The sequence below is a fragment of the Paralichthys olivaceus genome, chromosome 6, assembly GCF_024713975.1.
Source record: "Paralichthys olivaceus isolate ysfri-2021 chromosome 6, ASM2471397v2, whole genome shotgun sequence".
Lineage (NCBI taxonomy): Eukaryota > Metazoa > Chordata > Actinopteri > Pleuronectiformes > Paralichthyidae > Paralichthys > Paralichthys olivaceus.
The window spans coordinates 17,631,220-17,646,429 of NC_091098.1; the positions used below are offsets into that span (position 1 = coordinate 17,631,220).

The window sequence follows — 15,210 nt, forward strand, 5'->3', positions numbered from 1 at the left end:
TTAAAAAACTTATGCCATATTTAAAGATTATATTTTCCTCATTGAATTGGCAAAAGTCTCCAACCTCTTGAAAATCCTTTCAAACATTAAATCTCTGTGGTCCTTGCTGCCTGAGACACATCGTTTTCAACAAGTTTTGTAGAGATCCAACAAAGCAACACTCACTAGCCGGTTTTGTTAAGATGTGGAGAAGTCGAGTATAGCTTCCATAAACACAGGGATTACTTTATACCACACATTTGTATGGTTTTAGTCATTTTAAGAGTTCTTCCTGTTGCAATAGTCTAATGACTCTTAATGGTTGACTGATGGCAGAAAAGCACTTTGTTCATTTGGTGGAGGAAGTCCAGAGCGGAGGTCCGATGGTGACATTTCAAAACAGTCATTATCTCCCGTCAGTTACACAAGGGCCAGTTACACAAGGGCCAGTTACATAACAGCTTCCATTTATATCTGTTCAGCTACACAGCGGGTAAGAACATAAAAATAACTAAATATATGTGACCAAAAATACAGTAGCAGACATCGTTGAGTCCCGTTCCTGGTTCCATGCCTCCTGGACCTGCATCCACAGCTTCCATGCAGCGGCGCCCGTAGGTCAGTAGGGGGAGTAGGTCAGGCCGGATGGCTGCCTGGCCTAAATTTGGCGATGGGGGTGAGCATGGAGGTGGCTCAGGGAGAGGTGATGCACAGCTGAGACTAGTTGGCCAATCAACTCTCCCTGGATTCAAAAGGCAGCAGCCGAGCTGCCAGAGTCAGACACACAAACACGGGAGGAACAGGAGCAGAGGCTGAAAGAGACTGCATAGAGTGGGGCTGAAAAGCCAATACTGCTGCCAAGTGTAAGTTTAGTTTAGAATTTATGTTTTGACCTATGAAAGACATAATAAAATGTTGAAAAGCAAAGTGTTTGGCTGTGTGTGGGACATCCTGTGGCATTGTTGATTGCCACTATAAATATATATAAAGTCTTGACCAATAAAATGTTTGATCCCACTAATGCTCTCCTTCTCTGAGGAGCTCAAGAAAACAAACAAAGACTTGGCTTCAGTAGTCAGAGGAGGATAACTGTGGAGTAACAGCCGCATAAAGCATCATGGTTGCTTCTGGGCTTCCTGTCAATCACACTGACAATTTTCTTAAGCTGCAAGGACCTGAGGGCTGAGGAGGTATTACAAATATCTGCAATCATTACTAATGCAAACCAGGAGGAAGGGCTTCACAGCCAGGCCTTGTGGGCCAAGAGGCTTTTCTTTCTGTTCTGTCACGTGTGGATAAAAGTATCATTGAGTGAACAAAGCAGCCAGACTTTGCCCGTGTTTTGTCTGCTTACTGGGTCTCATGCCGTCAGAGAACAGTAGCATTACAATGGAGAAATCCTTCGCTACCCACACGCTGTGACTATATGTCACACTATATATTTGCATTTGTAGACCTTGTCCTAGATATAAATTCTTATCACACTGAAGACACTAAGCAAATCAACCAGACTGGTCATGATACCGATCACTATGTCAGTTGCAGAGGCGTCTGATGTTATCTGAGTTTACAGGAACTGCAGAGCTACAGGGTGATATCAGTCTGCACAGAGGATCAGAAAAACCCCATCTGTGACCTCAAACCAGAAAACAAAACTTCTGACATGACAAAGCTAGAGTCGTTTCCTCACATTTGCTCGAGGCCCTTGTTTTGAATAGGGCTGAAGTATCTTGTGTCTGATCTAAATGTTATTAGTTCAGTCTTATTTTATTGATTAAAACCAAAAGCTTATCACTGCTGTTATTTACCACCAAAGAACAGACATGCAGTAACTACTAAAAGACAGATTTATCTTTTATCTGAAGACTTACCACAACATTTGTTACGACTTACATCACAAACTCTAGAAAAGCCTCCGGCTCCCAGTGATATCATTACAATGGACCTCTCCGAGATACTAATCCTAAATAGGGCGGACGACTTAGATCATCTGTGATATGATTGTACACTTCTGTGCTTCTTTGTGTTTATCTTGGAATTTGGACATTTCCTCCTGGTTTAGCATGAAAAGATAAATCAGTACTTGGTTGAGCACATGGTGGAACACAGCACCTGCTTTAAACCTCACTGTAAAGACAACCAAACCGTATATAATTGATAAATAGTGTCACCTTGTGGCCGTTTGATGTAGTTGTCCAAAGTCCCCTTCATAGTAGATGCAGTAGGTTTAAAAGTGAAGATGTTTTTAAACCTTTCAGAATCTATTAAATTCTAATGTTGGTAAGTATCACAGCTATCTACAAAATAACTGGTGTATAAGAACTGGTGAAGTTTTAGTGACAAAATACTATTTCTTATCACATAAACACAGCGCGGTTATAAGTATTTGAAAAGAAGAAAACTGTCTGTTCAGTGGAAGAAACCACACAAGCCTGTCAGTCGACATCTTTATTCACCAAACACAAAAATATTATCTTCCTCTGATTTAGTTTGACTTCATTCTTAACATTCTGACTTTATTCTCAATATATCCTCTTTATTCTCAACATTTAGTTTTATTCTCTCTAAATTTTATTCTTGACATCTTGACTTAATTCCCCCAAAGAAACCACAAAGAAATCTTGCTCTGATTTTGTTTGACTTTATTGTTGACATTTCCACTTCATTCCCAAAATGTAAAAAAAGGACTTTATTTACTCTCATTGTTTTTCTAATGCCTGACCCTGTTCTTATTCTTCATGTAAAGTTCCACTCATCACACTACAGACAGTGTGTAGAAGAAATGATTGATAATGGGTGGTTAGGGGGTTAGATATAAGAGCATGGTCATAGAGCTCACAGAGGAAAAAAAAAAACCTGCTCTTCAGGATTGTAAAGCACCGAGCAAGGGAATGTGAAAGACGTCACGGTCAGTGAATGATATTTAATCAGAATCAGAACACATCATCATTACGACTGGTGTCTTTATCTAGTTTCTGTGAAGTTGAAATGTAGAAGAGCTTGACTGATCACTCAGGAGAACTTGCAGTGTCTTGAAGTCTTTAGAGTCATAGGTGTGTCCAGTTTTAATTATCATGGAGAGTTGTTGAAAGGAATTCCTGTTTGGCTTTTTTACTAAATATGCACAAGTTAATTAACTGGTATTAACTTGAATTTTCTTTTATGCACAAGTTGATTATTGTGCACACAAGTTAATACATCTGAAATTCTATGTTATTCCATAGGAAATCTTTAAAACATTACCAATAAGTGTTTTAACACGACCTGTAAGAATCACTCATACACCAGTCTTCTCTCTTCACCTAACTCTCCTCTTCTGAAGCATCTGAGTCGCTGCCGATGTTTTCAATCATTGCTGCGTGTCTGTTCGAATTGTAACATGATTGATCTTTTGTTGCTGCAGCACAGGAACCTGCTGTAAACCAGTTTTGACCATGGACCGGACATAACGACGGACGATACATGACATCTCCCCAAAAGTGGAGCCAAAACATCATGATCACCCCCTAGTGGCTGGCTGCAGTACGCATGCATCTTCTCCATGCAACCAGGTCAGACATAGGCCGAACTAAAAAGTCAAAGTGCACAGCAACAATATATTTCGTTAAATTGTTTTTCAGTTTTTTGAAGTTGTTCAATTGTTCATGTTTCTGATATACTTTTGGTTTTACTGTTTCCAGAAGTTATTTGATGTTTCAAAAGTGTGTGTGTGTGTGTGTTGGGGGGTGGCTGAGCCTGGCTCATGATTGCTTGTTGGGATCATGATATTGTGGCTCCACTGACTCCTATGATGTCATCCAAGATGGCAGCGCCAGAATCTGGGCTATTTTTGGCTTCATTTTTGTACAGTGGCAGGAAGTGGAGACGCTTCGTCCACTTTTATTTGCAGTCAATAGTTTGTGAAACAAATAAAACCTAAATATGGTCAACAGCACCCTACCAGGGTTTCTGTGATTCTCTTAGTTTTCTCACATGTGTTGCTGAGCATGTGGACAGAGGATGTGCAGCTGGACAGAAGGTGATTTATAACAGAGTTATGTAAGTTTCAGATGAAGCTCGCAGCAGCGTCACGGACACGATCCGTGATTTCAACGCTCAACTTTCCCTCGCTCAACTGAATCTAGCCCCGCCCCTTCAAAACTGACGTAAAGGGGAACCACGTCAAGCTGCCGATAACATTTAAATTACTCACCGGAAATCAGTGTTTTCACTTAGAAATGAATACCATTCAACAAATACTGTTCGTTCTCCGGTGTTTCAGCTGGAGGCAAAGGTTATAACAACAACAACAATAATGATAATAATAATAATGTACTTTATTTATACAGCACATTACAAAAAACACTTCTACAAAGTGCTTCACATAAGGTTAATGTTAAAAGACATTTTATGAAAATGCCTTTTGAAAAAAGAGATATCTCAATCAAAACCAGCTTCTGTAGCAAATTGGATAACATCCTATCAAATATTGATATGCACAAAGTAGACTATACCTAGTTATACAGCATTATTCTAAAAATGATTATTACCATTAGTAGTAGCAGAAGTAGTAGTTGTTGTTGGGTGCTCCTTTTTGCAATCAATCATCAGACTGCACAACACCACAATGTCCAACACTAAAATATATATTTCGAGAAAGAACTGCTGTTTATTGTATATAATAAAGAATTGGACAAATTTCCCAATTAAACCATGACATACAACCTTTATATACAGTCTATGCATACAATACGTTTTGAATAAGTATATAATCGTATTATTTAGAGCTCTGTACTGTTTCTGTACTGCAGTCATCTTGGATATCATTAACTGTAGATCTATTAAATTAAGTCAAGATCAAGATCTGATAAATGTTTTATTCTAAAGTCTATGATTATAACTGGAGGGTGTTTTACTCTCAGGTTATGGAGTCCCCCTCTGGTTCAGTGGACTTTTATTTTGAAATCAATGACAGGAAGTGCTGGTGGTGTTTCGGTTCATCTTGACGCAGCCGGTGAAATAACAAAACCCGGGTATTTTTCAGAGTCTTGTATGAGCTGAGATCAGCTGTGTCAGGCGGCGTGGGGCTCAACGTTACCGGCTTCCTGCTGCTGCATCGACCCGAGCAAGCGCCGCTTCGGATCTGCATGGAGAATCGAAAACGACCGTTGGCTCCGTTGCCCGGCGAAAGCTTCAATACGCCGGAGAAGAGAGCGACCGTCGGCCGGCAGCCTGACTCGGATTACACGGACTACAGGCGATGGGGTGTGGAGGAAACGTGTCGGTACCTGCGGGGAGAGGGTCTCCAGGAGTGGGAGGACACGTTCAGAGGTCGGTGGTGGCGGAGATGATGTGTTTGCATGTTGCTGAGCTGATTGTTTACCACATGTGACCCGATCCAACAACTCGTGTGTCTGCTTCATCTTCCAGAACAAAAGATAACTGGTGTGGGCCTGAGGGACCTCACGGATGCGGATCTGCAGAAGATTGGAGTAAAGTAAGTGTGTGTTGGATTCAATAATAAATGTGACCCATGTTTGAAGTGTCATAGAATGGCTGCACCTCCTCAGTGGGTCCCTCTGATGTCTCCTCCTCCTCCTCCTCCTCCTCCTCCTGTCCAGGCTCCTCGGTGACCGTCTGAAGATCCTGCACAGTGTCAAGAGGTTGGGGCAGATAGAGAGAGATTCAAGCAAGGTAACAACTGCACTGTCGAAATAAACAGCAAGGGAGACTTCTCTCTCTCTCTCTCTCTGTCCTGTTTGTTCTGCTGAACACCCCTCACCCCACCCTCTACTTCCAAACATGAAAAACAACCTGTGGTAGCTTCAGTTGTCAAAAACTCAAAAGGTGTTTAGTTTGTTCAGTCTGGACTAATGCAAAAAACATGGCGGCCTCTGTAGAGAGGACCCCCTCAATGTAAATATAAAGTATTTGAATATCATGAGGATAATTCTACAAAAATTTCAGCCAATCGTTCCCTTTCACCCAAATCTACTTACCAGTATGACGAAGGAGGGGTAAACAGTATTGCAGCCAAATCCAATATAATTTAACTAAATGGTGACCAATTCTTCAAACAGAAAAACATCATGGGGTTTGAAATGAAGGAAAACTAGTTTCCAGAGCCCTGCATGTGAAGTCAGACTTGTCCTCGAGACAAATACTCACATGATGAAGAAAGAGGAAGTTAAGAGAAAACCTACTTTACAGTTGTAGTTATTATAATAATTACACAGTATGGGGGGAATTGTGTTGTCCAGTGTCCCATATGGCAAACAGTTTTAACGTGTTATCTCTGGACTGTACATGCATCTGTCATTCACTTCCTCCATTTTTTCCTGCGACAAATGATGTCAGTTTTTTTTCTGATACATATATATACAAATATCCTTATGACAAAGAAATTGTATTATTTGAGGCTTGATATTTACAGTTTAACTATTTAAATATAACTGGAATAAAATTTTCCAATGCAAAATGATCTTTTCTGCATTGTCTAGTCTATAAAATGTAAGTTTTCATATTGATGGTGTATTTATGCAAACATATCGGTAAACGCAGATACTGATATGTATGTGAAAGCCAACTGATAAATCGGTTGAGCTCTAATTGTTAAAACTGGATATATATCTGTAGTAGAGTATACATCTGTTGTAGAATTCACGTTAGCAAACAGTCCCATTCAGATATCTATATTCCAACTCCTACTAGTCATGAATTGAATATTGGATTTCCAAAATGAGAAACCTTTTAATTACATTTTGGATATCCAGTAATACATTTAGTCAAATGTCTGTTTCTATATGTTCCACTGCAATTTTACAATAAATCATTTTAATTGGTCCTCTCCAGAATGCAGGATTGGATATTTAAATTGTAACTGACGCAGAGTGAGTGTAACTGTGACCTTTGACGTGTAACCGTACATGATCCCCTGGGATAACAGATTCTCATGGGCTGCTATCACGAGACGTTGCGGGATCATGTCCGTCGGAATGTTGTTTGCGTCTGGGGATAGTAAATGTTTTGATTCTCTTAAGATTGTTTCAAGCACAGAGCAACATTTTCTCTCTCTTCACAAATTGAGGACTTGTCCAATGAGCACATCTAATGAGAAAATAATAGACTCAATCAAGATTGTCGATATCTTGAAATACACTTTGAATTATTGATATCTCTATAGAATACAGTTTTGACTTATTGATAACATTGAATATGTTAATTAAATATGTTAATTAAATATTGATCACAGATGTGGTTGCGATGCGATGAAACTTTTTTTCCGTAGTGGAGAGCATGAAGACAGCTCGGCGGTACGCAGTCTAGAGTTTCGTGGATTCCCTTGTTAGAGCAGCAGACAAGTCAGAATGAGGTGACGAGAAGTCAACAGAAAAATAAAGAATACAGAATATGTACATAGTATTATTCTTTTCCCTGCAGAAAAAAAATGTTTCAGTAAAGTACAGTGGGACGGGATGTTTGCACAAGAATGTAAAAGCATACGGTCATTAGTCATCAGTTAAGATAGGTAAAAGAACATGTGAATGCTACACAGGTGAAGAACCTCTTCACATACTGGTGTGGAAAAAGACAGGTTATTTATAAAATTGTGCAAGTTAAAAGTAGAGTAACAGTATTGATTCAGTGGTGAAGTAAGTCTTTCTTGTGTCTTGTCTCCTGCCAGGTGTTTAATGATCCCATCCACGGGCATGTGGAGTTACACCCACTTCTCATCCGAATCATTGACACACCTCAGTTCCAGAGACTGCGATACCTCAAGCAGCTCGGAGGGACCTACTTTGTTTTCCCCGGAGCGTCCCACAACCGCTTTGAACACTCCATCGGGTGCGTCCTCAGTAACAGACCGTGTTAAATGATCAATGTGTCTGATTCATGTAGTATCATGTATGTCAAAGAAATGCTGGATCCGCCGTATATTGGAAACATAGTGTTATTAAATAGTAAAATAGTTATTCTTTATGTGTCATGTTTGTGGTATGTTCACGGTATGTTCACTTCCTTGTTTTGATTGAAATGTTTTGTGTGGGAACAGAGTTGGTCACTTGGCAGGACAACTTGTACAGGCTCTGAATGATCGGCAGCCAGATCTCCTCATCTCTCGCAGAGACATCCTCTGCGTGCAGATCGCTGGGCTCTGCCACGACCTGGGTGAGTGAGCACATCCTGGGTGTATGCATGAGTAAGAATGGAAGCGAAGCTATGTTTGTCATCCTCAATTATCCAGATGGGAATATAACTTTATATCTTAATTATCTATAATTGTCTATAATTATCTTAGTGCAAAGTTTAATGCAGCGTAATCACCTTTTCTGTATTTGTTATGCCTGTCAGGACATGGGCCATTTTCCCATATGTTTGATGGGAAGTTCATCCCCAAAGCACGTCCTGGTTTTACCTGGAAGGTAAGAAAATGTGATTTTTGCTTTTCTCATCCTTTCTCAGCCATATGAGTGGCAAACAAAACAATTAGTTCAAGGACACGTTCACACCAACAACAAATCCTCAGGAGCAAGGCGAATAAACTCTGGAAGCTTTCAGGGGAGGGCTATTCAACTGCAAGATGCAACCTCACCACTAAATTCTACACACTGAACCTTGAACTCATAAACTTTAATATTACTTTAAACCCTGCACTAGCAGATGTGATGACGTTACAGCAATAAACATTATCGGGATAAACAGATGATTTTCTATTAGAGGGTTAAATAACTGTAAAAACGAAACTGCTATACAAAGCAGTTAGTGTCACCTGACTCCTAAGCAGGACAGTTGAGGTCTAAGGTAGTGGTTGCAGTGGTCACAATGATAAGCATCACTGATAAGAGACACTAATAGCTAATAAATATTATTTAAGTTGTGACCACAGACCTGCCATCTGGCAAACGTGATGGATCAGCATTTGTGTTTGCCTCTAGTCATATTTTAAGATAAGCTCTTTCTGTTTGCTTTCATTTTCAGGTTGTGACTGTGTACATTCCCATGTTCATAAATTAGTCTGTTTGTGTTGCAGCACGAGGAAGCCTCTTTAGCCATGTTTGATTACCTGGTTAATGACAACAACTTGAAGCCGGTGATGGAGCAGCACGGCCTGGTGCTGCCTGACGACCTGGAGTTTATCAAGGAGCAGATTGCTGGACCATTAGGCACTAATGGAGCTAATGCCAATGGGGTAACTGCTAGTTCTGCCTATATGAGATTAGTTGATAGTTGTATTGATATTATAGTAGCATTATACTGTAGGAACCTTACCAAAGGAACTCTGGAACTAAAATTGCATTTTGACTGGAGAAACCACAGATTAAATTGAGTTCCTGTACGATGGATCCAGGCAGCAGCTGAGGGGTATGCTCAGATTTAAAACCTGATGTGGTGGAGACCTAAGCAGAAATGTGCAAATTAACACTAATGTTCCTGGGACTGTCACACTCTTGCACATGCAGTTAACAGTAAAGATTTGACCTACATATGGACAAATCCACATGCTATAAATGCCACATTACTTCTTGGCACCGTGTAATAACTTTGCTCTGCTCTGGAAACCAGAGTTAAATTCCTTTTTAATTCTTAAAAATACTTGCCTAATAAATCTAATGTCTCTGTTTCTGACTTAGTGGCCATACAGAGGCCGTCCAGAGGACAAGTCCTTTCTCTATGAAATTGTGGCCAACAAAAGAAATAGCATTGATGTGGATAAGTGGGACTACCTTGCCAGGTGAGTCTTATTGACTTGTTAGTTTTAACAAGGTTTCCTAAATCACATGTTGATAAATCCTACTTTTCTTGTGAGTTTAATGGCCGATCGTTTCTTCACGTTGCTCATCTTAGGGACTGCTACCACCTGGGCATCAACAACAACTTTGATTATCACCGCTGCCTTATGTTCGCCAGGGTGTGTGAGGTGGACGGGCAGAAGCAAATCTGTACCAGAGACAAGGTAACAACTCTCTTATGTCTCCCCATGATCAGCTTTTTAAAACACGGCAGTCCAGTTAAACGTTTAAACTGCAACTAAAACACAAGTGATTCTTTAAACAGGAGGTGGGCAATCTGTATGACATGTTCCACACAAGGAACTGTCTCCACAGAAGAGCCTACCAGCACAAGGTTGGCAACATCATAGAGACCATGTGAGTAGCTCGTTGCTCGGCCGTAGCTTGTTTGCTTCGCTCTGCATTCGTTCTGAAAGGTGATCATTTGTTTTTTTTAAATTTAGGATCACTGAGGCCTTTTTGAAAGCAGATCCATACATCCAGATTCAAGGCTCAGGAGGGAGGATGTTCACTCTCTCCACAGCCATAGACGACATGGAGGCCTACACCAAGCTGACAGGTCCGTGGATAGCTCTGTGTGCCCGTTTATCTCGTGATTGAAGAACATTTGTGCCATCTATAAAACACATTGTGTCTGGTATCACTGTATCTCATATTAATTATTCTCCGTCCCACTGTTTGCTAGAGCTTGACCGATTTATCAGTTGGCCGAAAAGAAATCAGCCTATATGAGGCCTTAACAGACATACGGGTATCTGTGTTTATGTCTGCTGATATGAAAACCTTTACAGAAGGAACTATGCTGAAAAAGACTGGTATTCAATTTGTCATAGAAAATTGTTGTTATTATTAAGCGTGTAATTCTTATTATTTTTATTGCTATTATTTACAATGCAGAAAAGATGAGAGATTCACATTTTAAACATTTTAACTTTTATCTCATACTTTTTTTAACAAAAAAAACTACAACTTAAATTAATTCAAGTTCTATATATTTCATTGTACTTGTTTTCTTTTTATTCATAGTCATTTATAGTAAAGTTTATGTTTTAACTGTAAAATATCTAGTTTCAATTACATTTCTATGTCATAAGGGTTTGACAACTACATCTCAGGAAATATTGCCACTTTGATTTGATACATCGGTGTTGGAATTTTTTTACTCCCATTGTTATTATGAGTCTACCACCATCCAACCCCAGAAACAGGGTTAGGGTTCTAAACCCAATCAGATGAGTGTACATGAATGATAAATAATCACGGATTTCTGTTCTATCCCTTAGACCATGTGTTTGAACAAATACTCCACTCGTCCTCGGAGGAGCTGGCTGAACCGAGGCAGATTCTATGCAACATCGTCTGTCGGCGCCTCTACAAGTGTCTGGGCCAAACCCAGCCAAGCAAAAGTCTGAAGGTCACCCCGGTATGTGTTTGTGTTCTTCTTTTGGAATAATTATTTTGACTCTTGAATTATAGTTTTTACAAATTAGAAGTAATATTGATAGCCTTATTTTTTTTTCATCTGCAGTGATATGATTTGATTTGTTCCTACCATGCATGCTGAGGTGATTTTGAGTTAAATTTAACTTATTAGTTCAAGTATTATTTAGTTCAACAAATAATGTAAAAGATCTCCCTGTTGCTTGTTTTGACCTCAGACTGTGCATGAAGATGGACGACACGTTTCCACTTCCTTCTACTATCTAGAAATGAAGCCAAAATATCCCACGATATAAACGCTGCCATTGTTTGCATTAAGAGATGGAGTGTACGCAGTAGCCATTGGAGGATGGAGCCAGCATAGCACGATGTTTCACCTTGTTTTTATAGCATTAAAGAAGTAATTATTCATTAAAAATGAAATGAAACTGTTTTTATCCGAAAATATTACGAATCAATTCAATTTTTTTGCATGTTGGAAAGCAGATTGTGATTTTAACAAAAAAAATGTAATCATATGTGGTTGTATATGTATCTCGTATATCATTCTGTGTTACAGTGTTGTATGTAGCTTATCTTCTCTTATTATTACGTGAAGTTATGATGCGACTTTGATCCAAAGCTCAAATCTCATGAAATCTCACTGCGAAGTTAAAATGACGTGACTGAATCCACTTCTCCTCTGTAAGGATGCGATTAAAGACTGGGAAAAAGAATTGGCCAAGTCCATCCCTCAGACTGGCGCCCAGGATGTCAACCTGCAGCCGGACGACTTTATAGTTAGTGTGAGTTCTCAGTCTAACTACTTTTTATCTCGTACATTTCATTTGCTCCAAAAGAAAGAATTACATTTGTGTTATTGTTGTGAATTTTAGTTTTGTTGATTTGTGGCCTACTGCACAAAACCTCTCCTTTAGGTCATTCCTCTGGACTATGGGATGAAGGATAAGGACCCCATCAACGATGTACGATTCTATTGCAAAGATGACACAACTAAAGCCGTCCAGATACGGAAGAACCAGGTCAGACATCTTCATCTTTATTTACATGAGTTGCCTCCACATTTAAATAGCTGAAGGTTTCTCATGTCTCATATTTCTAAACCCAAGGATGATTTTTGTCACTTCCTGTATTTTGAATTTACAGTTCAAAATAAACTGTTGTCATTCATGTCAGGTGTCAAAGATGCTTCCAGAGAACTTTGCTGAGCAGCTGATCCGGGTCTACTTCAAACAGACAGATGAGAAGCGTGTGGAGGCCGCCAAGAAGCACTTTGTTCAGTGGTGCATGAATAGGAATTTCTCAAAGCCTAAGGTAACATTTATCTTCTCGAGTGTAAAGAGTAGTGTAATCATGTTGGTTGATAAGCATAGGATGGGTACCTGCCTTGACTGGAGAGGCTTTTGAGAATGGAAAACAAAGGGAACTAGAATGGCATTAAGCAAAGTGAACATACTTCTGTCAAGCACCAGCAGCCTCTTTTGAAACCACATAAATAAACACATACAGTCACAAGATCCACATTTCTATTTTGATCTGCACCAAATTCAATAGCGTCTTTCCTCTGTGATGCCCCACCCCTCCATAAAATAGCCTGGAAAACAGTTGTGTTGTTTTTGCATTATCCTGCAAACTAACAAACAAAGGCAGACAAAACATAACGTCCTTGGTGGAGGTAATAAATGTTGAGCACAAATGGCTCTGTGGAGCAGTGTAGTGAGCTGGACCCTGTATTGTGAGTATAACATGACAATTAAAAATTGAGGCCACTTTCTTCTATTGCTCGATGGTCCAGCTCATTGCCCAGTATGACCCCCCCACCCCTAAAAGATGCCCCTCTGATGAGAGTTTTCTTCTCATTACCTGTCACACAAGTTTGATCTCTATACAAGGTGGATACAAAGTTGTGGGGACAGGCTTTAATCCACAAGATCATTAAACACAAACAAGTTCAGGCAGCAGTGAGTTACTTGGAGATGACTGGCAAGAGGTCAAACCCGGTAATCAGACCAGTCCAACGGCTGGTAGAAAGGATAAATGCTGGAGGGTGTGACAGGTTTCGGTAGTGTTGTTGATTGATTCAGGGCCAAATCTTGACATTTTAGTGCTTCGTTTTGAGATCCACATTTTGTGTGGTAAAAAGTCATAGTGACTGCCCTCTACTGGCTGAAAACTGGCTATTGTGATTGAATTTTGCTGTTGGCAAATGTGGAGGCAGGTGACATACTGTATCTGGAGGCAGTTTACGTCACTAACAACCCACCGACTGCTGATTGTGGGAGAAATGGAGTTTATAGCCAAACTATGACCTGGTTTCATTCGAGCATATCCTCAAAGGGAGGCTACAGTGCCAGAAATCACCTATTAGGACCGAGAGGACTGTATTAGGGGGTTGACAGTGTGTTGTTTTTGATTTGTTGTTATTTTACGCAAGAGCTACAAAGATATTAATGCTATTTACATAAATGTACAACTTCTTTAAATGTTTGCTTTACATTAATGGCCTCCTGCCGCAGTGATGCCCCAAATACTCAGTGATATGGCTCTGGACCACCATCGTCCTCCACCACACTAATGCCCACTGCAGAGGAAAGGTTCTCCTCTTCAAAAGGTGGCTTACAGTAGGAGCCCTGCGATTCTGTCTCTTAAAGTAGAGACATCGGCAGAGTTGGGCTCAGACCTGAGGATGAAGGCACAGAGATGATGAGTCTGTGTTGTGTTCACAGCTTGTTCCCACTGCCTCCTAGTGGCTAAAAAACTCAGGTACAGAAATCTTTGTGGACGGGCAGGGCACCTTTTAAATTATAATTAGTGTTTGGTAACAATGAGTTCTATCTAGACTATACTATAAAAAAAAAAAAAAAAAGGACAACAAATGCAGTAAAATGGCTCCACTGAGGTGCTACATGTCTTTTGTGGCTGTGGTTGGTAATTCAGTGTCCAGAGATCACCTTCCTATAGTTCACCTACATTGTCGGGCTGGTAAAGAAGAGTTCTGTTACAGAGCCCTTGTGTCAGTAATGACACTGTGTACACACTAAACTGTCCGTGTTAATACCAATTTCTGATATTTTATTTACACACAGGACGGAGACATCATAGCGCCGGAGCTGACCCCTCTGAAAAGGTGGCACACATCGAATGACAGCGGCTCGAGTGTAAACAGTGTTGAAGGGAGTGGGCAGAAAAGAGGCAAAAAACTCACCTTTTAGAAATTAGAGGACAGCGACAGTGTTGAGTGAACAGTGTATTTCTCTACTAGGTGAGTGGGTTGATGAGGATAGCAAAGTTGGAAACTAAGCAGTTTTTTTTACAAGCAATGGAGGAAATAAAGCTCAGGTACTATTCTCAGGGTTTCAAAAAAAAAGACCCTTCCTCAATATTATAAGCACAACCTAGCTTTTGTTTTCTCATCTGATTCAGGCTTTTATTTTGGACTTATTTCAGGCTACAAGTGTCGAGTTTTTAAGATGATTTGTTTTTATACCCTGTGCTAAGCAGAAGCCTATCATGTTTTCGAATTATGAGCAATCAATCACGGGCAGTAAAAATGTTTCGCTCTGAAACAGGAGATGAACAGTGTGTTTTAACAGCATATACAGCTTGTGTGTTACAGGGAATTGGGTTATGTAACTTTCAGATATGCATGTTTTCTTCATATCAAGCTCCAAAAGTCTCAATATACAAAGACTAACTGTTTCTGAGCTTTACACTGAGCGTTTGGTTTTACTTGAGGGATTATTTGCAGTTTTGATTTGATCTTACTTTCAATATATTTATTGTCTTTTTCTTGGGGGGGTAGAGTGTGTTGTGCAATCCTTTTATTTATTGTTCTTACAGTAAGTTGCACTGCTGGTTGTCTCCACCTCACTAATATGTGCAACATTTAAAATGGGATTTGTGCTGGATTGTTTGAAAACATATATTTTGATAGAGTGTGAAGGGAAATGTTTTAAAGGGTTTGCAGTGATACGATGAGAGTTGAAGAAAAGTTTGAAAATAAAACTCTCTTTTCACTTTC

At 39.8% G+C, this 15,210-nt stretch overlaps 1 protein-coding gene across 1 annotated transcript; it reads left to right on the forward strand.

Annotated features, from left to right (window-relative positions):
* The first annotated feature begins 717 nt into the window (after positions 1-717).
* On the forward strand, positions 718-15,210 carry samhd1 (SAM domain and HD domain 1). Its single transcript, XM_020096446.2, has 18 exons — positions 718-842; positions 3,383-3,530; positions 5,003-5,289; positions 5,389-5,455; positions 5,580-5,652; positions 7,643-7,803; positions 8,012-8,127; positions 8,311-8,381; positions 8,990-9,148; positions 9,591-9,691; positions 9,805-9,913; positions 10,015-10,106; positions 10,193-10,308; positions 11,033-11,172; positions 11,879-11,974; positions 12,107-12,211; positions 12,366-12,503; positions 14,276-15,210. The coding sequence occupies exons 2-18, from the start codon at positions 3,508-3,510 to the stop codon at positions 14,399-14,401; spliced, it is 1,980 nt and encodes a 659-aa protein (XP_019952005.2). The 5' UTR covers positions 718-842; positions 3,383-3,507; the 3' UTR covers positions 14,402-15,210.

Excerpts from the sequence above, each read along its gene's own strand:
- samhd1 (XM_020096446.2), top strand. The coding sequence starts at position 3,508 with ATGCATCTTCTCCATGCAACCAG. Across the intron at positions 3,531-5,002 it reads CATCTTCTCCATGCAACCAG|AGTCTTGTATGAGCTGAGAT; the intron begins GTCAGACATAGG and ends GGTATTTTTCAG. Across the intron at positions 12,212-12,365 it reads TCCAGATACGGAAGAACCAG|GTGTCAAAGATGCTTCCAGA; the intron begins GTCAGACATCTT and ends CATTCATGTCAG.